This window comes from Lolium perenne, chromosome 4 (assembly GCF_019359855.2).
Source record: "Lolium perenne isolate Kyuss_39 chromosome 4, Kyuss_2.0, whole genome shotgun sequence".
Taxonomy (NCBI): domain Eukaryota; kingdom Viridiplantae; phylum Streptophyta; class Magnoliopsida; order Poales; family Poaceae; genus Lolium; species Lolium perenne.
Genome location: NC_067247.2, coordinates 350,340,686 through 350,363,397, shown reverse-complemented (window position 1 = coordinate 350,363,397; position 22,712 = coordinate 350,340,686). Strand labels below are relative to the sequence as shown.

The 22,712-nt window shown below is 46.2% G+C and overlaps 4 protein-coding genes across 4 annotated transcripts; 3 read left to right on the top strand and 1 right to left on the bottom strand.

The window, feature by feature from the left end:
- The first annotated feature begins 1,266 nt into the window (after window positions 1-1,266).
- LOC127298133 (protein NEGATIVE REGULATOR OF RESISTANCE-like) lies at window positions 1,267-2,131 on the top strand. Its single transcript, XM_051328077.2, has one exon. It carries the CDS (start codon window positions 1,367-1,369, stop codon window positions 1,766-1,768), a length of 402 nt encoding a protein of 133 aa, XP_051184037.1. The 5' UTR covers window positions 1,267-1,366; the 3' UTR covers window positions 1,769-2,131.
- Window positions 2,132-3,902: 1,771 nt separating this feature from the next.
- Window positions 3,903-6,045, bottom strand: LOC127301360 (cyanate hydratase). The gene is made up of 4 exons (XM_051331585.2): window positions 5,658-6,045; window positions 5,387-5,458; window positions 4,754-4,862; window positions 3,903-4,206 (listed from the first exon to the last, which is right to left on the bottom strand). The coding sequence occupies exons 1-4, from the start codon at window positions 5,930-5,932 to the stop codon at window positions 4,162-4,164; spliced, it is 501 nt and encodes a 166-aa protein (XP_051187545.1). The 5' UTR covers window positions 5,933-6,045; the 3' UTR covers window positions 3,903-4,161.
- A 243-nt stretch (window positions 6,046-6,288) lies between these two features.
- On the top strand, window positions 6,289-8,174 carry LOC127301359 (protein WHAT'S THIS FACTOR 1, chloroplastic). The gene has a single exon (XM_051331584.2). It carries the CDS (start codon window positions 6,487-6,489, stop codon window positions 7,846-7,848), a length of 1,362 nt encoding a protein of 453 aa, XP_051187544.1. The 5' UTR covers window positions 6,289-6,486; the 3' UTR covers window positions 7,849-8,174.
- Window positions 8,175-17,859: 9,685 nt separating this feature from the next.
- Window positions 17,860-21,688, top strand: LOC127301358 (3-ketoacyl-CoA synthase 10). Its single transcript, XM_051331583.1, has 2 exons — window positions 17,860-18,349; window positions 20,187-21,688. Exons 1-2 carry the CDS (start codon window positions 17,936-17,938, stop codon window positions 21,402-21,404), a joined length of 1,632 nt encoding a protein of 543 aa, XP_051187543.1. The 5' UTR covers window positions 17,860-17,935; the 3' UTR covers window positions 21,405-21,688.
- The last annotated feature ends 1,024 nt before the right edge of the window (window positions 21,689-22,712 follow it).

Below are 22,712 nucleotides of genomic sequence, written 5' to 3'. Positions count from 1 at the left end.
CTTAGGGTTGATGGAATCCTGCAAGCTAGCACGAGACATCGGATACCAAACAAACGGGGAGAGAGATTTACCCAGGTTCGGGGCCCTCGATGAGGTAAAATCCTTACATCCTGCTTGTATGATCTTGACTTATCAAATATGGCGGGTTACAATGGGGTAGCCGATAGGCTGCTATGGTCGACTCGCCGAGAGGCAAGGATTCTTGGTTTGTGCTCTAAGTTGCGATGGTTCTATGTACTGTTGTTCTTGTTGCTCGGCAGGCCCTCTCCTGGTCTTTATATAGCAGGCCAGGTCCCGATAGTCCTGTCCGAACTCGACTAGGTTACAATGAGATCTAATATGTATTGACGTCTTCTTGCCTTGTCCATCAAGAATCCGCCTCCTAGTAGGTCTCCTTTGTTGGAACCGATGTATGGGCCTACCTTAGTCTTTGGAAAATCTTCGTGGGCCCCTAATTGAGCCAAGGGAGGTAGACTAATGTTGGGTATTCGAAGGTTAATGTCCACATTAGGTAGTGTACAAATATAGACATAGTAGGATGAAAATTTGCACAACCAAGAGCTTGTTAGGTGCTTATGATATGTAACCTGTTGCAATGATCTGTGTTGTGTGGTGTGTGTAGAACTCGTTTTGCGAGTACTTTAGCCATGCCATCAGGTTTCGCAATCTTAGTGGAGCTCAATGGTGCCACGAAAGCAATCGAGATGGGTACCACAAGTTGTGACAGTGGAGGTCTTTCTTCTTCTCTAGTACGTGTGAGCATCTCGGCTGCAACGGCAATTGACAATGGCCAATAGTGTGAGTGCGTGCAAGGTTCTTCCAACAAAAAATTTAGAGCAGTTGCCTCCGCACACTGCTTTCATATCTTTCACACTGTTTGGGTGATGGTTTCACCGGATAGGTCTCGTGGAGCGTCACGCCAGTACACTGGCCATTCTGAGCCCACTCCTTTAATTTGTAAGATTCCATGGACCTCTTACCCAAAACATCGATTTGTTTTGCACTCTACTCCTGTGCATTTTGAAAGTCCTTTCTGTTTGTTTCAGGTGGCATCTTCGAAAGATAGACGTCTAACGGACTAACGGCCGCGACCCTTCGGGAGCCAACCTTTTCCCGACGGAGGCAGACCACGACACACCGGATCGCCGTCGGTGACGTCTTCCCATGCCATTCTCCCGGGGACATGTCCTCGTTGCCGCGCTACTCAAGTCATGGTTGAGTGTACTAAATCTTTTGAGATTTCAGAATGTTTGCCTGCGATTCTCTTTCCGCGCGCGCCATATATCTTTCTGCGACTTAGCTTCTGAAAGAATCCTCCAAGACGCACCAAACGTCCAATCCTAAGCTATCTCGCTTGGCTGCCGCCATGGATCCGCCCACCACCGCGGGCAAGCGCAAGCGCCCGGCCGCTGCCGCTGCCGCCGTCGACGAGGTGTCCGACGCCGATGTCGAGGAGTTCTACGCCATCCTCCACCGCCACCGCCGCATGCTCGACGCCTCCCGCCACCCCGTCTCCGGCGCCGGCGCCCGAGCGGGGACCCAAACTCCCACGCACATGCCGGCGCCGTGGCGCCCCAGCTTCTCCATGGCGGACTTCGCGCAGCCCGCTCCGACGCCGGCGGCGGTTCCGGCGCTGCGGCAGCAGCAACTGCCGGTGGCCGGCAACGCCACGCCGCCACGGCGTCCCGCCAGCATCGCCCTCGACCTCAACGCAGAGCCGGAGCCCCAGGAGCCGCCCACCCCGCGTCCAGAGCGCGACCAGGCGTAGGGACGAAGACGACGCGCGCGCGCGCTCTGCCTAAGTATGTACTACTACGTATACATGCACATTTACATGACGGCGCGGCCGGGTTCTTACTGATGATCTGCTAATCACCGGCCGATGCTCTGCCTAACAGTCACTGGCTTGTAATTCGGCATGCTTAAACAATACCGACGTCTCGTTAATTATCTTCCAGGTGAGACTTGGAAGGAGAGTCCATCGACTGATACTAATCACTGCATTGGACACCAAAATTGTTGATCGGGTGTTACCGTTTCATAATCGCTTCCTTAGTTATAGCCCGATGCGGTATTTTGGCTCATACTACACCTATTGATTATAAAAATATTGGAATTGCTAAGTTTCAGCTAGCGAGATATAGCTTATGTCTTAGTCACGTGTTCTACCGTTGGATTTTGTTTCTGCTTAAAGATTCGTGTTTGTTATTGTTTGCACTTTGTCTAGACCCGCATTGTGATACACACTCATGTAAGGTATTGCAGGAAAAAAACATTATAGGTCACACTATTATAGGTCACAAAGGTATTGCAGGAAAAAACATTTTGGGTGGCCTATGTAAAAGGACTGAAAGAATGTCTCTGAACATCTATTTTGGAGCATGTAAATTGTCTTTTTGCACATGCCACAAAAAATAACATTTTTCCGTGACACTTCATGTGCAGCCATATAATATCTGGAAGTAAACCTTGATTTTTTTTTCGAAATTTTTAGATATTTTAAAATATGTTTTTCCAGCAGGGGGTGCATCCACAATTCCACACTACTCAAAATGGACTTCCGAATGTGTAATTCATGTCGACCACCTATTTATAGCTAAATATTTTCTCTGATCACCACACGTTACAATCTACATAATGACTTTTAAGATTTGACTTTGACAAAACAAAATTAGGCATTCTAATTTAGGAAGGAGGAAGTACCTTGACAGGAAGTAACTAAATCCAATCATTGATTCTTTGTCGTTCACTGTGCTAATTCATTGTACAAAATCTATGAGTTCTCTTTTCGAAATGAGGAGCTCACGCTCCCGATTTCATTCACATGAAACCAAAGTACCAAGGTTTTTGGCTGGTTTTCTGTTAATAAACCGGCCACCCATTCTTCTATATTAATGAAAATGGCAAGTCTTGCCTCGTTTAAAAAAAAAAGTTCCAAAGTTTTTACAATCCAAAGCATCAGGAAGAAGCACCAATCTATTCTACCCAGACAACTAACCGAACCAAAAGGGATTCAAAAAAATACAATACAATGTCTTGCCGAGTATATAATAGGGAATGTTTTGTGCTAAATCGACCGGAGAATCTGCTCCCTCCCGCCAGGAGAAACAATTAACTTTCCTCTTCAGGCCAAGAACTCCCCAACATCAGGCAAGTTCAGCCAACGCCTATCCTCCTTGTCATTGGAGCACAGCGCCACAGCCTGATTGCCTGTTGAAGAATTCAGAAGCCACTTTTGCCAGACCCCTGGTTGGCACTGCTGGGCGTTTGTTTTCTGCAACTCAGCCCATAAGCTAATCCAACGCGAAGCCTGATACACCACACTAGTAGGATTATAAATTTATAATTGTAAACATGACATAAAACTACATTTCTAATCTTCCAAGGTGGCTAGATTAGCACAGCTACACCCATAGCTATCAAATTCCTAGGTTTAACAGAAAAAAATAATCCAGACATTTATCTCATGAAAGTGCTTTGGCACATCAACTATTCCAGTGGCACATTTCAACAACCCCCATAAATATGTAGCAATCTTACAATCAAAGAAAATATGATCTATAGTCTCAATTTCATCACAAAAACAACATTTAATATATTTCCTTTTCCTGCTCCTTTTGATTAGCACATCTTACTGAAAATACCATCATTTGCTGATAACCACAAAATCTATGACTTGGTTCGCCATGTTGTGCAGTCGCAAATAAGACGGTGGTTCATGAAATATGCTGGTATTTCAGGGGTCGTACCAAACTATAGATTTACTTCAAAAGAGAGACAATTCATGTGCACATCAATACAAGTTAGTTTATGTGTTTTCGATAATTCGGACTAGAACACATGCATAGTTCTCCAAGTCTGAAGTACGAGCAGGAATTACAAACTAAAATGCCACTGTAACAAGCAGGAATGGTAAACTATGTCACCAGTTTTATTTAGTCGACCATTCAGACAAGGAAGGGCACGTTCAATGCTCTTCCAAATCCATAGTACAAGCACACATTACATACTATATATTACCACTGTTTATTTGGTCGATAGTTCAGACTAGAAAAGGGACATGCCTGGTTCTTTCCATGTCTGAAGTATAAGCAGACATTACATAGCATACTAGCAGGCGAAATACATTGTCCCTTCGACAGCAGCAGCCACCTCATTGTCTCAAGGTGCATTGCGGGCCAACTTTGACATCATATTTGCAGATTTCTGCAGATTTGAGGGAAAAAAAACTACTTAGAACAGTGAAATTCAGGCAAGCCAGAAGCATGGTACCTTATGGTATATAAACTACTCCCATAGTCCCAAATTAGATGTCACAGATTTGTCTAGATTCACATATGTCTATACACTAAAACGCATCTAGATACGCATATTAGAAATAGATCTGTAGCTCTGTCTCTTCATTCAGTAGCTATCTAACTAAGATTCACTGGTAGTCATACAAAACGAAAAATGAAGTAACTTGTATCAAAACTAGCAGAACTTCAGGAATTAAATAAACTGTTCTGAGACAGACCCCAGGTACCCAGGGAGGCTGCCCAGGGGATGGGGATTTTATCTTTGGTAAACTTTAGCAATTTCTGGCTTGGCTCGGAGTGTTTTTTTTCCTATAGCTTCTCCCTCCAAACTCCTATAGACTGCAATGGAACTGAAATCTATTGAATCATGGCTCTGCAATGGCACTTCATTCAATATATGCAAAGTAGCACCTTGAGGTTATCAGAAATAGAGAACATCTGAAGAAATTACAAACCTGTTCAGTGTGAGGCAGATACTTCCCATCAAATGTGATCACTGCACGATCTTTTCCATCAGCCCCTTTAACTTTGTCAACTGTACAGTAGAAGTCTATGGCCGACATGCTGCAAATGAAAACGGTAAGATATCAGGTCAACTTTGCAAGGGGTTACTGTTTGGAATTTCATGGATTGTACTACAACAAAATATCATGGAAATGAACACCATCTTTGGATTCAGAATTGGCAAATTTGAGACAGTTAGAAAAGTTTATTGAGAATCTTCAAAACAAAAAATCGTGCTGGAATCCAAATAATCTGAAATTGTGACGAATGTTGTGTCAGCTGTATGCGAAGTTATTAATGTACGGTCAAAATAAATTAAATGAAAACACCAAAATGGGCTTATAAACTTTTACAAAGATTTTTTTTTTGTCATATCAACCCAGTCTGGTTTGAGTCAACCTTATTTATGGTTAGAAACGGAGTTCACGCTTTGCTCTAAACTGCGGTCTAAATGTAGAGAGGAGGGCTAAATGTAGGTTAACTTCCCATCGGTCAACCCATCTATTTTTGTTTGGCGCTTGTGAACTCTCTGACAGTTGGAGGAGAGAAAGGAGCATCAAAAAAAAAAAATGCGAATGTCTTACATTCCATCACCAAAGTCCTCATTGATGATTGCCTTGATGCTCTCTCCAAAATGCATGATAGCTTCATTCAGTCTGTATTCAACGAAATACACCACTGTAACCGTTAAATAATGAAAGATTAGAGACAACACAAACCATCATACTAGCAGTGAGGAGAAGCTAAAGCTGGTTGATGTTTCGACACCAACAAGGCAACAGAACAGGTTATTATCTTGCTTTACTATATCATGCTGCATTGGGAAACTGTGATGATAAGGAAGCAACCAGGGACCTGTATATGGCGGGCTCGTGGACCATGTCCGGGTTATACGACCGGAAGGGCGGCTGCATCATGAGCTCCACGAGGTCATCGGTTAGCGCCGGGATGGCCGCCCGCAGCTTGGCCGCCGTGTCGGGCTTGAGCTGCGCCTGGCGGCGCAGCAGCTGCGCGACGTACACGTTGGTGAGCCCCGTCTCGGCTCCGATCTCGGAGAAGCTCTTCCCGGACTTGGCCTTGGCTGCCATAAGCTGCTGCACCGCCGCCACCCTCGCACCGCTGTCTTCCATGGCCGCTGGCGCCGCCGGTATTGCTCGAGAGGTGCTCGACGGAATGGCGAGGTGGGGAAGCGTAGGAGTGCAGAGTGCGAGGAAGAGAGGTGGGTGAGACCTTGCGCCGGTCGCGCCGCCTTATATAGCAGCCCCGGATATGCCATGGTGTGGTGCACCAGTGCGACGGCGGCTATGCGACGGCGAAAGTGTCGGCAGTGAGTGGCAGAAAGCCGGCGGCTATGCGACGGGGAAAGCACACGAAGGCTTTGCTTTTTTAGGTGGGCCGGTTCATTTGGGTTTATTTGGGCCGGTGCAGTTCAGGTTGGTCCTAGCCCGCCATTTTCTAGCCTCTTAAGAGGTCTTGGAGTCTTGGCCCTCTAGCTCTCGTGTCCGCAGCTCCGCGGCGCCTTCTTCACCGCTCCGGCCTCCGGCTCCCCGAGCCTCCCGCCATCCTCCGCCACCTCCCCCGCTCGCAGCAGGTCAGCCGCGGAGCTCGATCCCATTCCTCGCCGGACGGTTTCATCCAGTTTCTGTTACTCCTCCCCCAGTCGCTTCCGGCGGCCTCGTACGCCATGCGCGTCACGTGTTCGCGCAATTGCCTGGCCGAGCTGCTCCGCCGCCACGGCCAGACGCGCTGCCCCTCGCAGCTATCTCCCGCGCGATCAATGACGCGTGGCCGGAGCGTGATGGAGCGGAGCAAGAAGAAGCGCGTGAACGACCTGGAGGTGGTCATCGAGCGCTGCAAGGTGGTCTCCAAGGTGCTCACGGTGCTGGACGCGCTCAAGACGGAGGAGGAGCACGTCACCCCTCTCAAGCGCCTCGAGATCCTGCGCCCGCAGCTCGGCCTCGCCAAGCCGCACAAGGTGGCCCACTTCGTGCACCGCTCGCCGCAGCTCTTCCAAGTCTGCCGCGACGGCCGCGGCGTCATGTGGGCCGGCCTCTCGCCGCAGGCCGAGGCGCTCGTCGAGGAGGAGGCGCGCCTTCTGGAGGAGCACTCGCGCACGGCCGCCCAGTACGTGGCGAGGCTGCTCATGATGTCGGTGGGACGGCGCCTGCCCGTCGACAAGATCGCGCATTTCCGGCGTGACATGGGGCTTCCCCACAATTTTCGGACGCGGTGGGTGCACATGTTCCCTGAGCTTTTCAGGCTGGTCACGCTGGAGGATGGTGACTACTTGGAGCTAGTTTCCTGGAACCCAGACTGGGCAGTCACCGAGCATGAGAAGAATGTGGCAGCATTGGCCGGCGACACAAATGCCAAGTCTAATGCTGGTGCGCCAGGAGAGCTCTCACTTCCATTCCATATGAAGTTCCCACCAGATTTCAAAAGCTACTACAAATTTAGGGGGAAAGCTCATCACTATGTGAAAACTGGTAATACTGAACAGTTTCAGAAGACATCTTACCTATCCCCTTATGCAGAGGCGACAGGATTGACCCCTGGATCACAGGAGTTCGACAAGAGGGCGGTTGCTGTGATGCATGAGATACTGAGCTTCACACTGGAGAAGAGGCTGGTAACTGATCACCTCACGCATTTCCGTCGTGAGTTTGTTATGCCGCAGAAGCTGATGAGATTGCTACTGAAGCATTATGGTATCTTTTATGTGTCTGAGAGGGGGAAGCGGCTGAGCGTGTTCTTGACAGAGGCATATGATGGGACAGAGTTGGTAAAGAAGGCCCCGTTGGTAAGGTGGAAAGAGAAGGTCCTTCAACTTACTGGTTATAGAGGAAAGAACAAGAATATTGGGAAAGTTCACGAGTCTTCTGATTCAGATGACAATTTGTTTGGTGGTGATGATGATGATATATTGAATGTCGAAAGTGAAGATTCAGACGATGTATTGGATGATGGTACTCTTGCAGATGATGATGAGATGGATTTAGGCGATCTAAGTGATTATACAGAGGATGTGTCAGTGAAATCTAGTTAGTACCCTGGTGGTATACAAAACATTTTTGTTTTTCTGGTTCCTGAAATTGAGCTGACAAGTGCTTGTGACCGGAGGAAGAGCTGTGCTTGGTTTCTGTCTAGTAGCTGGAGATTTTCCCCGAGCTCATATTTTACTAGGAAACTTGGTGTCTCATGTGCTAGCCCCCAAGCTTAAACAGGATATATCGGGCTGGCATCTAAGCTGGCTCTGCCTTTTCTTCTAGAAAATTAGTGTGTCTTGTTTACATCAACACACCCTGTACTCAAGTTATGAAATTATCGAACAACCTACTCTGAAGTAACCCATAGCTTTTTCTGATTTCAGCAGTCCAGGAAGTAATGGATTCCAAATTCAGATATGTACATAACTAATCCCTCCGGTCGGATAAAATTGACGCAAAGTGTGAATCGAAAACAGCTTATACACCTACTATGTCTGTGTCGATTAAACACGACCAGAGGGAGTACTTCTCTGTGTCACTTGCAATTTTTTTTAAAAAAATTCACATCAATTTCGTTCTATAAAAACAAGAACAACTCATTTTGCAAGAATGGAATCTGTAACGACATAGTGATTTTCTTGCATGCCAAAGATACCAATTAATAAGCCTATACCGAATAACACTTCAAAGTCTACGTATGAGAAAACCTCAAATTGATATAATACTCTTGCATTTATGTATCTTGAATTTTTCATGCTGTCGTGATTATACTGGACATCCAAAAGGTTACTGAAACCAGGCTGGCTGGAACAGCTTGACAGACAATGTTAAATTCTTCATCTTGATCCAATTGTTCTAGACAATGATCTTAGTTGCCAGATCCGGGTCCCAGTTTTGGAGAACTCTTCATAAAATTAAGTTCTGGTTCCAAAAAGAAACCTCATATGAGGTCGGGAATGGCAGGAGAGTTTTCTTTCGGCTTGATGTCTGATTGGGTGATTGCCCCTTCAAAACTTGTTTTGCATTAGGTTTCTCTTGTTGTGAGCAACAGGATAAAACTATTGCAGAAGTTTTTGATGGGCGGTCTTGGGGGCTGTCTTTTAAAAGATCCTTTGGGCCTGGGGAAGTACAGGAATGACAGGTTTTGAGTGTGCTGCTTGCAGATGTGAGCCTGTCGGGGATGAGGACCTTGTCAAATGGAGCCTCGAGAGAAAGAAGGTGTTCACTGCTAGGTCCTTGTACAGATTTATGTTGAACCCTGGTACAAGAGATCTAAGAATGCTGGATATGTGGAAGACTAACTCTCCTTTGAAACGAACAAAAAAAATCTTATGGATGTATTTTAGGTGGCAGACTCAATCTGCTTCGCAGCTGGCCCTGCGTGGCTTGCCTGGGGATATTTTGTGTGTTTGCTATGGGGTGGACCGGTGGAGGATGTTGATCGTATCATTTTCCTTTGCCCCGGAGCAAAATTTGTGTGTGGCCAGGGAAGTTTTTGGCAAACAAAGGCTGCCTAGCAACAGGGATGGTTTTGTGGGCATTTTCCTTAATTCTGGAGGAAATAGACATAAGCATATCTTCTGGTATTTTGCTGCAGCTAAGTTTGATCTAGGATACTTCGTCCTCTTTCGAACACCAATTTCGATGATCGTCGACTCGTTTTAAAATTAACAACAAGGTCAAGACTCAAGATCCTGACATAGAGAAACACCCAAGATTAACTAAGAAAGAGTAAGTCCTTAAGAAGGAGGATGCAAAACATGCAAATGCGTGAGCAATCTACATATTCATTGGCCCCTTCTGTAATTTCCCTTCTTCCGTCGGTCTGGGAGGCAGTCAAAAGAAAGGGGTGGCTATAACACAGGAGTCGTAGCAGGTGTATGCCACAAGATCCCTATAGACAAGGGGACAATTGAGTCATCACTTTTGGGCGCATGCAACCCTATACCATCTATCCCATTGCATTCCTCTCGTAGAGTATTGCACTGTCTCAAATGTATGATCTTAAGCACATCTTCACATGTTCATTATCATCAAATGATCCGCAAGCTTCAAGTATACATTTGCTCGGAGTTGCTTATCTTGAACTTGCTCTTCTCAACCTTAGTTACCATCTCCACTTGATGTCATCCTCACATGGGCTACATAGGATCTTACTTTTTTTTGATACAACTCCTTGAGGGGCCCCTAACCCACATATAAATATCAAATACATCACCCATGGTTTAGGTTACAGAGTGTGATTCACATCTAGTTATTATACCATTACATCACTTGATCTCATGCGGTACATCATTTATGTTTTGTGTTCATCATCTTGATCCCAATCCCCAGACTTCGTCTTGATAATCTTTCTCTTCTTCAGTATCCACAATAATCTCTTGAAAGCCATAAGAAATTCTGCACTTCACTATATTGCTGCAAGAATTGATCACCAAAACTCAATTCTCTTCTGATCATTCTTTAATTAACCATGGACAATTCGGTCATCACTCAATCTTTTTCATATAACATCTTGAGCATCCTTACCCTTGATTCATAATATATTTTTATCTCCTGAACTTTGTCAAAACTTGGTCAATCGTGGGTAAACTCTTCTCAATCATAATATATTTTTATCTCCTAAACTTAATGCTCCTGATGCATCACTTCACTCTAGTGGCATTTTTATCGAGTCCATCTAATATCCTTAGTGTACCAACTATGAAATGTTGATTCATATAAATATCAATGAAATCATTAGTCCAAGAGGGTCGTAATTTACAAAACCACACATGTGGGCTAGATGCACTTTCACTAGAGCTCCCAAAGAAATCAATCATCCTTGTCCTTACTGCAAAAACAAAAAAAGAATCATGTGCATCCTTACCCTTGTCTTCATAATCGTCATTATCTTTTCAATCAGCGCAAAATCTTCCCAAAAGAGATGCTAACTTTTTTAGTCTCCAATCCATAAGAGGAAACAAGAATATTTGCCTTGCGGTAGAGCTCCACATGCCTCTTGTTCTTGGCGGGTGCAAATGTCAAAGAGTTACTTGTGAGCATTGGCCATAACACTTACTTCCTACTTCTTATCCTTGGAGAAAGTCCAATATATAGAAGACGTTGGTACATCCACATTTTGACTTCTTGGTCACCTTGGGATTCTAAACCATCATATTGTAATAGTCATGCTTGGCCTCTTTGAAAAAATAAAGTTTAGTCACTCCACCATAAGGGTTTGAATGAAGGGATCAAAATGGGAGTGAATAACTTTGTTCGGTCATAGCGAGGCATGTCTCATTCAATATGAATTTCATGACATTAAGTGGATGATCATATTGCAAGTGCCAAAGGAGACTAGGGTAATAGTTCCTCCCATTTAAATAATCCCTAGCCTTGGGTGTGAGGGTGTGATGAAAAATCTTCACCATGCTCACAAATAATGAAGACATTCTAGCTAGGTTTGCACACCTTTTACATACAAAGAAATTGTCATATATCCATTGAGATTCTTGCCCTTCATAGCATCAATGAAGTGGATATTTTAGGAATGTGTGTCTTCAACTCTTCATAACATTGGAGGCCCATGAAATGAGAAAGATCATTGAAAGTGGCATGGTATTAGGTTTCATAAGTCATCAAAATACATCGTCTTTGCATCATCATCAAAGTAAAGCGTTGCATAGAACCGCATGATGATTTCACCACTCATGTCATGTTGATATTCCATAATGTAGAGATTATTCTTGTCTACGATCCCCATAACTTCTCAAAGTGTTCGGGGTTATTCCATATGACGACAAAGTGGACGATCTTTGGTTGGGCCACTTTGTATTTTCTTCATGAGCACACTCTCTCATAGTTTTTTTTTTATTTAAACCAATGTGCAGAATCTCCCATTCGTGCAATTTTCTCCAACTCAGATTGGTTGGTGAATAACCCAGGGTTTCAAAACTTCCGATACTCCATTTCACTATTTGGTTTATAATCAACCACTTGCTTCCTTCTAATCTCTCTAGCTAGTAGGATGATGGATCACAAGAAAGTTAATGGTAGGAGGAGGTGGAAGGGTCTTCTCCATCCAACAGAGTTTCTTTGAAATTCTCACTCTCACATTCCTTCTTTTCCAAGCACTTCGTCCACATGTCTCTCAACCCTCTTCTTTCCCCTTTGATATAACGATAGGAAATATCTTCACTCACTATTACCGCATTTGATTAGAGGTCAATATAGCATAGGTAAAAGTGCAACATTAAGTACAGAGCCAAAAGAAAAACATACAAAATAAAGTCATGATTGCTACTCCCTCCGATCCATATTACTTGATGGATCGGAGGGAGTAGTTTCTTGTGTACCCCAGAGACTCCGGCCCTCCTACCACGAATAATCCAAGCATCAGCCCGAATAGTTCAGGGTGCAGCATTCCATCGCCAAAGGCTTTGGGATACCAAGGAAAACAACAATGGCGGCTACGATTTGGATGCTCAGGGTTATCGATTATTCTATTTTATCCAATACTTGTAGCCATTGTTGAATTTGAACTCAAACGCTCATGACAAAACTCTCACCGTAGAATGAAATTCCTTGAGAAATCTCAGCCTGATTCTTGCTATGTTGTTGGTGCTATAATTTGAGAAATCTCAGCCTGATTCTTGCTATGTTGTTGGTGCTATAATTTTGCCAGAGCTGATGTGTCTTATTAAGTGCACACTGTTTTGTTTGTTAGCAACAGCCTGTGAACCATTGGGCTTATTTCAGTAGATATTTGGTCCCCTCAGTTTGTTTTGTTGTTTGATAATATAAGCTGTAATAAGGCCAGTACTGTACAGGGCAGTGGTACTCCACTGTCCATTCCGTTGCAGTTACAGCGAAAAGGGGCTGTGAATCTTTCTTTCTCTCTTAATATGAAAAAGAAAGGCACCCAACAACATATATTGAAATAGTCTCATCAATCTGGCTAAGCCATGGGTATCTTGAGTTATGATATTGCCTGGCATATTTTCGTCTTGTGTACCCTACTATATGCAATCTCACACTGGCCAGCTCAATTTCCTTGGGGTTTAAAGTGGTGTCAGATGCCATCCTACCGTACTGGCTTCTCTTGTCCTAGCATACTGATTAATAAGTTCCAGAAATTACTATTTTTTGTGCGTGTAGCTAAAAGAGAATCCACTTATATACCCACATATGGCAAAATTAGAGAACATGGATACTATTTCTCACTGCATCTGAAGTGTTTCCGTAAGTTTCAAGATGGAGTATATTATTCCTGACAGAGTATACTATGCTTGTTTTTTCATCAGAAAAGAACTTCACACTTGAGCACGCATTCACTGGCCGGAAATAGTCAGAGATTATTCATCCACCCTTGGCTCTGCTCCTCCAAACATGCTCACATGGTGATCAGAGGCTCGGCTTAATGCTACCACATGGGGGTGCACGGCAAGACAGCCTCCCCAATTTATTTCCTGGATGGGTGCAACCATGAATGTTCTGTTCCTACTGCACATCTCCCATCCAGCCAGCCACACTGCCCGACCGGCCATACCAGACGAGACGCGTATCTGGAGGATGGAGCCATGATCCTTATTCAAGGCTTCGCAGTTGCACGCACAGCCTAACAATGGCGGTACGGTGGTCGGTTCATCAGATCGCGTGACCAGCACAAAAACATCGTCTCCTTCTCTCGTTTGATCTCTTCATACGGCCTCTTCAAGGATCCCATCATTTTCTCCATGGTTTCTTGTTGGGAGTTGGAACAAGGCGGAGGTTTCTTCCTATCCTGTTGCTGGTAGCTAGCATCACCGCATCAGACCATCGTCCCTCTGTCAGTTGAGGCTGCACCATTTTGGCCGGCGTACTGCCGGGCGTACTGAATATAGGAACCAGCGCCACGCCAAATTGAAGGGGTGTAGCTGCAATCTGCACTTCTGCAGGACACTGCGGCCTGAAAATTTGCAATAGTAGTAGAGATGTCTGCATCTGAAAATACAAAAACCGCTCGTGCTAATCCCCTTTTGTGCCGTTTGATTGATTCGTAGGTCGTCGTCGTTGCGATCTTGACTGAAAATTTCCCCTTCAATTGCGTGATAACGACGAGGTGGGAGCAGGGACCATGTCCACGATCATGATTTGCAACTACGAGCACTAGAAAGAGAGAGGTCGCTTTTCGAGTAGTAATGTTTTGGAAGTCCAACTCCCAACTGTGTATATGTAGATTACACATAGTCGTACCATAAATAAATGTATTTTTTGGTGGCGAGAGAGTAGTTAATCGTTGCTGGCCGAGTTCAAAGTTCAGACTGTTCCAGCTCCTTTCACAATGAACATGGTCTTGACCGTTTCAGACTGTCAAAGACTCGAAGCTCGATCACACATTTGATCTACGACAAGCCATCGAGCATGGCAGAAGAGACTGAGGGCACCTCCAACGACGGCTCGCAGGAAGATAGTCTGTGTCCGTTGCTGTCTGCGTGGTCTGGAGGGCAAGCAAGGATCAATGGCGACCCGTAAACGGATTACGCCCCGCGGACTGATGCATTTCGGCGTATTTTCCACCTATATTTAGGTTTTCTTTGCGGTCAAATGGACAGCCCGCGTGTCCGCTTCGTGCTGCCGTTTTGTCCGCCCCAGGAAGATACACAGCCGACCCGCGCAACCCTCCCCACCTCCCCTATCGCCACTCTGCCGCCGCAGATTCGGCCACCGGTTTCGGCCATAAGAGCAAGTACAATATAGTCCAGTCAGCTGACTATAAAACATTAAATAATATATTTTAGATGAGTTGGAAGAGAGAGAAGAGGAGAGAAAAGGGAGGTGGGCTACTATGCAATAGCCAGCTTTTGCACGTGCTCCTAGACACTTTGTGAGAGTGAAATGTGGACCATATGTTAGTAAAGTACTTTATTAGTATAGCCAACTATTATACATGTTAGCTATATGATGAATACAAGTGACATGGCATCTTGTTATAGCCAGCAGTTGACTGTTCTATTGGAATTGCTCTGAGTAGTCTTAAGAGCCCACTCCTCTTCTCTCTCCTCCTCTCTCTCCTCCAACTAGGCAACAATATATTATTTTAATCATTGTAGCTAGCTGATTAGGACTTATTATACATGCTTTTATAGCGAACTATTGTACATGTTAGCTATGTGATGACATGGCATCTTGTTATAGCCAACAGTTGGTTATACTATTGGAATTTCTCTAACGTGGCATCTCTCCGCTGTTATCGGGTGGCCTTGGTGTGGCAATAGAGCCGTATATGCCTATGTGCCCCCTATGCCCGCAACCTATTCGACGAAAGACTTCACTGTCCAAGAAGGTAATTCACAGGCCTCGCAGTCCACTATTTTTAGTGCGTACATGTGAAAAACAGTGCTCGTAGTGCGGTGTATTCTACTATATTTCATGGCGGATAGTTTAGACGAGTTTTTCTACGACAATGCCATTGACACATCATCAGACGAGTCTGGTTATGATAGCGAGATCATGGCGGCCGTGGATCTTGTTGTCCATGAGCATGAAGAAAACCAAGTACAAATGTATAGGGGCTCGACCATGGGACGTGCCGCAGGGAAGGACTGCAAGCGAGAGGCCGGTCATGACCAACTCAGGCGGGACTACTCTCATCAGACTGATCCCTTGTTCAAGGCACCTCTTTCCTTAGATGTTCTCGGCCGCGAGGATGCTTGTGTATGAAGTTACCGGTGATCTAGTGGATGAGTACATTCGCATGAGCGAGTCCACTTGTTTTGAGTCAATGTACAGGTCCTGCAAAGCAGTTGTTCATGTGTTTTGCAGATGAATACTTGAGGTAACCCAATGATGCTGACACTATATGGCTCTTAGTCAATCCACCAGTGATTGTTGCTTTATTTATAAAGCAGGGGAAAACCCTATTTCGAGGAGTCAATCCATCAGTCAATAGGATCTCTGGATATGCTTGGAAGCGTAGATTGCATGCAGAATGGAAGAACTGTCCATTTGCGTTATAAGGGCAATGCCATGGCCATGCGGAAGGGTGCACCGTCATACTTGAGGCGGTTGCATCTCAAGATCTCTAGATTTGACGCTCTTTTTCGGCATGGCAGGCTCTCACAATGACATCAATGTGCTTTAGAGATCTCCGGAGTTCTCTCGACTTGTGAAGGTTGATGTTCCAATGGTCAACTATGATATCGATGGCCACCACCATGAAAAAGGGTGTTGTTTAGCCGATTGTATATCTTCGTTGGTCCACATTTGTGAAGACAATCCGCGATCCTAAAGAAGAGAAAGAAAGTAGGTTTGTTAAATAGCAAGAAGCTGCTAGGAATGATGTGGAGCGGGCATTTGGTGTGCACCAATCTCGTTGGGCTATTGTTCGGCGCCATGCTAGGAGATGGAGCAAGGAGACAATGTGGGAGGTCATAACTGCTTGTGTGATCATGCACAACATGATAGTTGAGGAGGAGCACGATAACAACGTGTATGACCAAGGCTGGAAACTTTTTAGGTGATTTGGTTGCGCCTGAGCCGTAATCAACGGGAGAGTTAGCAGATTTTCTTTATGTGCACCGTGAAATGCGAGATCGAACTCACATCCGCCTCTTGAATATTTTGTTTCAACATATGCGCAATCATGTTGGAAACCAGTAGTTACTACTGCTATTCATTTCTATTTCTAATGATTGTAACAAACTATGCCCAATAACTTTGTATTTGTTTTATGAACTAAGATGCTATTATTATGATATTCTATTACCTATGGCTTTCTATTTGTTTATTTCACAATATTATCTTTGTGTTAAAAAAATGAAAAATAGCCTAGAATTCTTGTGCCGCGGACCATTGTGAGATGTCTTTGGGTGCGCTGCCACCCGCAAATGGACATGGGCCTCCGGCCGAGGGGTGGACGCACAGGGTGGGCCTGGTAGGCCATGGCCCACTCCAAAATTTGAGAAAAATAATTTCTATCCCTAATTTGAGAAATATTGGTTACATATGTATATTACTCATTTGGCAAAAGTGTTTATCATAATTGGGGAGAGGAAATTCTTCTTTTTGTGAAGGTCTGCCCAGCCTCCAGTTATTTTCTGCCTCCGCCATTGCTCCGGCCGGTTCACGGGTCACTACTCACTAAAACGAACCAAAACGGACTATTTGAGTTTCCGAAATCTGATCGGCATTGAGATCTCCTAACTATTTTCGCGTACGGTGACTAATGAAGATGCATGTGTTGGCAGTGGCAGGAACAGCCCTGTTTAACTGGATTCGCTGACAGTGGTGATGCATGCATGCATGGTGCTACTCTAGCTACCTAATAAAGAGGCCGTCCATGAAATGAAATCTGATGACCATCTTCATTCTGCCATCATGCAATCAATAAGGTCCTAGCTTAGCTAGCCGGCCTGCTGCACAAATGCCAGATCCAATTCACTTCATCTTGCTAGGAGTACACTTTTCAGACATAAAAATCAGCTCACCTTCAACACCAATGCCTCCAATGTAGTAAAGTCCATGTTCTTTCAACAAAACAGATATTCCATCCGATCCATAATACTTCTTGTGGCTTTAGTTCAAATTTGCTCAGATTTGAGCTAAATCCGCAGCAACTAGTATTATGGATCGGACTGAGCAGAAGAAAAGAAACTTTTAGTGTTCCAGACCCCAAATGCAAAATGCACCTTCGAGTGTACTAAGGCAGTAAAGCACATGTATTAGTTTATGTTCTTTCAACATACTAACAAATAGTAGATGAAATTAAGTAACAAACTTTTAGTGTCACATAATCCAAACGCAGAACGCACGGAACTGAAGCGTGACACGCACAAGAAAGCAATTACCTTGCACATTTTCCTCTCTGCAAGCATTGGTCTTGCACATGTTGTGCTCTGTGCTCCGGGACAACATGTCAGCTTCAGAGCAAGAGATGCATGTGTGTCCATGCATGAATGAATGAATGTGAACACCATGCCCAAGCTAGGAGCTGCACACTTCTCCCCCCACTCTGGCTCACTCCTTCCTAGCTTTGCTCCCTCAATGGCATTAACTGCCACCCAACAACCCGCTCACCCACCATCTCCTCCCCAACCCCAGCACCACCTCCCTCTATATCTGAACACCTCCGCCCCCTTCTCACCTCATCACACTACCGCACCTCGTTGGTATCCCACCTCAGTCATGGCGCGGGAGGAGCAGGCGCTGCTGTCGACCGAGATCGTCAACCGCGGCGTGGAGCCGTCGGGCCCGGACGCCGGCTCGCCGACCTTCTCGGTGCGCGTGCGCCGCCGGCTGCCGGACTTCTTGCAGTCGGTGAACCTCAAGTACGTCAAGCTGGGGTACCACTACCTCCTCAGCCACGGCGTGTACCTGGCCACCATCCCGGTCATCGTGCTCGTCTGCGGCGCCGAGGTCGGCAGCCTCAGCCGCGACGAGCTGTGGCGCAAGGTCTGGGACGAGGCCACCTACGACCTCGCCACCGTGCTCGCCTTCCTCGCCGTCCTCGCCTTCACCATCTCCGTCTACATCATGTCCAGGCCCAGGCCCATCTACCTCATCGACTTCGCAACATACAAGCCCGCGGACGAACTCAAGGTAAATTAACTCATCTTCTCTCTCATACGAATGCTTAATTACATATTTACATTGAGATTGCTGTATATACTTGCATCAAGGTTATATGTACACATATGATTTTTTGTATACTCAATACTACTCCGTACATGCTAATGTCCGGCGAAACTATGTTTTAGTTGGATATTTTTGTGAGGATTAAAACCGTAAGTAGATCGCATTTTGTATGTAGATCAGACAAATTTTCAAGGACAGTTAGATCAGACAAAAATGTTAGAATTAAGTAGATACTTATTATTAGCTTTTTAAATTTTTTTTCCATTATCTTGAGGTTGACATGATTTCCAAGTCACGTACGTTTGGCACTGCACACATGAACTTGGCGTGAGGCATATATCGAATCCTCTGGAATACCTTCGCGTACTGATCTAGCCATCTTCTGAACGAGCCTAACATGTGACAAAAGAAAACATGTTCGAGAAAACTTTAGGATTTAGTTAGTTGCCTTGTTCTTAGTATAGAAATATTACTTGGTCTTCAGCTAAGATGCTTGAGTACTCAGAAGAATGCAACGCGGTATGCAGCTGTGATAATCAAGCATACATGGTAGTGAAATTATATAGGTAAAAAAAAGTAGAGTAATACCTATGTGGCCAAGAAAACAGCAAAGATTCGAAGATGCATTACATGGATTTCAGTTTACTTTATTCCTGTGATTTGCATACTGGTGCAGTGCATGTCGATTTAGAGTTACTGTCCTTTTGTTTTTTGGCAGTAAGAGTTACTCTCATGCATGTTTGGCCGACAAGATAACGAAAAATAGGCTGAATACATCTCTTTCACCTTTTCTGTTAGGCAACTACTTGAACCTATTGTACTGTTTGGTGACAAGAGTAATCCGTTGTAGTGATCTTGTTTACATTCTTGTCAAACTTCTTGTTAATTAATAGATTATGGTAAACTTTTGCCCCCGTTAAAAAAATATTGCATTGTACTACCGGAAGAGCGTAGCTTAAGATAAAATGGACACATATATATGGTAGAGAAAACGAAATACTACGAAGTAATCGCAATATATACATGTCATACCTGCCCCAGTGCTTCCATTAGTAGCCTCTGGTACGTGCCAACTGCCACCAATCAGAGACTATTAATTTCGCAAAAACTGAGTAACACTGACGGTATGACATGCCACGCGTTAACGATTTAAATGTATACGGGTGATTTTAATGTAGACTGGTCAGACTAAAAAGGAGTACGAGTCAACGATTGGTATTGGGTACTCCATGCCAGTGGCTAGACTTTGTGGAGACGCCCCTCACATCGTGATAAATTACTTCTACTAGTACTACTTAGTAGCTTGGGAGTTAATTAGCAGGCCAATTATGGCCCGTGGGCCCGGTCAGCCCATGTGAATGAGTGGGCGGCCCAGAAGTTATGACGATTGATCATGGATCGAGCTGGTGGAGTTTTCGGCTGGGATACGTCGGCTGGTCATCAAAGACGGTTGGCAGATCCGGCACACGCACAATCAATGACCCTCCAAAGAAAAGTTTTTTTTTATTTCTCAAAAAATCAAGTTTTTGTTTGCAAATCGTACTAGTGTTGCACATATATTTATTTATTGCACAAATGAGTGAGCGTCATTTTCACCTTGTGATCTGGGGTCAGCTGGACACGGATGACGGCGAGGCGTAACCGATCGGTGTGATTCCATGATGTGATCCAATCCAGGGAAAATCAAATGAGATTAAAATGAACGACATTCAACATCTCGTAAACTTGTTTTTGAGTAATTGATAGCAGGGTTGGTTCTCTCTCATTTCCTGAATCCAAAAACTGTGTGGTGTGCTTGCAGGTCTCCAAGGCGGAGTTCATTGATCTTGCGCGCAAGTCGGGCAAGTTCGACGAGGAGAGCCTGGCGTTCCAGGCGCGGCTGCTGGCCAAGTCCGGCATCGGGGACGAGTCCTACATGCCGCGCTGCGTCTTCCAGCCCGACGCCAACTGCGCCACCATGAAGGAAGGCCGTGCCGAGGCCTCTGCCGCCATGTTCGCTGCGCTCGACGAGCTCTTCGAGAAGTGCCACGTCCGCCCCAAGGACGTCGGCGTGCTCGTCGTCAACTGCAGCCTCTTCAACCCGACGCCATCCCTCTCCGCCATGATCGTCAACCACTACAAGATGCGCGGCAACATCCTCAGCTACAACCTCGGCGGCACGGGCTGCAGCGCGGGTGTCATCTCCATCGACCTGGCCCGCGACATGCTGCAGGCCAGCGGTGCAGGGCTCGCCGTCGTGGTGAGCACCGAGGCGGTGTCCTTCACCTGGTACGCCGGGAAGCGCCGGTCCATGCTCATCCCGAACGCATTCTTCCGCGCCGGGTGTGCCGCCGTGCTGCTGTCGAACCGGCGCCGGGACTTCCGTCGCGCGAAGTACCAGCTGGAGCACGTGGTGCGCACGCACAAGGGCGCCGACGACCGCAGCTTCCGGTCCGTGTACCAGGAGGAGGACGAGCAGCGGATCAAGGGCCTGTCCATCAGCCGAGACCTGGTGGAGGTCGGGGGCCACGCGCTCAAGACCAACATCACCACCCTCGGCCCGCTCGTGCTCCCGTTCTCCGAGCAGCTCCTCTTCTTCGCCGGCGTGCTGTTCCGCCACCTGTACCCGTCCAAGACATCCACGCCGCCACCGCCCACGGCCGAAGGGGGCACCTCGGCGGCCGCGCCGTACATCCCGGACTTCAAGCGCGCTTTCGAGCACTTCTGCATGCACGCGGCGAGCCGCGACGTGCTGGAGCACCTGCAGAGCAACCTGGGCCTCCGCGACACAGACCTGGAGGCCTCCCGCGCCGCGCTGCACAGGTTCGGCAACACGTCCAGCAGCAGCATCTGGTACGAGCTGGCGTACCTGGAGGCCAAGGGACGCGTCCGCCGCGGTGACCGCGTCTGGCAGCTCGCCTTCGGCTCCGGGTTCAAGTGCAACAGCGCCGTGTGGCGCGCCGTCCGCCGCGTGCGCCGCCCGTCCAGGAGCCCGTGGCTGGACTGCGTCGACCAGTACCCGGCGCGCATGGACGCCTGATCGACCGGAGCAGGCGTGCTATCAATCAAGCGAGACAAAAACACGTACGTCGTCGCACCTGGCCGTCTCTGGGTAAGTGCAGGCTAATGAAACGATATCAATTTGCACGCAAGTGCGTGCAGTGCCACTGGTTAAGGTTTGAACTTTGTTTGATTTGTGTTGCTCTTGTAGCGGTTACTTATCTAAGGAGTTTAATCATAGACTACGTACCATAATGCGCAACTGTATGTGCGCGCTCTCTGTAACTTATATGTGAACTTAATTATCTACGTGCCATTTTATTACTTTGAGCTACTGTGTAAGACCTTCATAAGAGCATCTCATGAGAACTGAGTTCTAGCTCAATGGCAAGGCAAGGCCAGTGCGCAACCAGTCCACCCGGGTTTGAATCCCCATCTCGCGGTAATTTTGCGGGAGGAGCGAACTTTAATTGAGTTATCATCCTAGCGTTCATTCGCGGGGAGAGTCTCATTTCTACCTAACAACGTATAGCCAAGGGAGAGATTATTCCCCTTTTGGTCAATGTTTTTATAAAAGCATCTCATTGAAAGGAGAAAAACAAACTCATAGAAAAACTGTATTTGTTCCGTGAAACTATAGTTTCGGTTAACACATTCAAACATATAGGTGATTCCACATAAAACATAGAAATCCATTTGATACATTTAAGCATAGATCATAAACTGTATTAGTAGTTTGATAACCCTAAACATAGACAACTCTACCATTCTGATCATCTACATTCGAACAAAGAAGCAACTAGGCATCCCCCTTCCGCGCTAGGGCCTCCCAATCAACACCTCCATATAGAATGGATTGTCGATCTCATCCTCCTTCACCGTAAAGGGGTCAACCTCGTCTTTCCTCCTCGAGTGTCTTCTTCTTCCCCGCACGCCTCGCCGTGTAGAACTCTAACTCTGCATGCCCGTGCTCCAAATGAACTTCTATGTACCTTGCCATGTCGAAGGTGTCTAGCCTAATCTGGTGGCACTCTGACGTGATCACCGTCGTGTACCGGCTGGAATCTCGCGGTCGAACGAAAGCTGGTGGCTCTCGCATTGTGGTGGTAGCGCAAAGGCACCGACGTAATGCGTCGAGCACATTGCGGGAGGTGTAGTGCGAGATGGTGGCGACAATGCCGTAGCCTCGCGAGGCACTCCCAATCGCCGGCGAACAGCCACAAACCTCATGTAGGTCTTCTACATCGATGTCGACGAACGTAGGCGGCAGAGCGTAACAGAAGATGACATCGGAAGCTAGGCATCAGTGGAGGTTGTGAGAGCGGTGAGACAGTACCGGCGATGTACA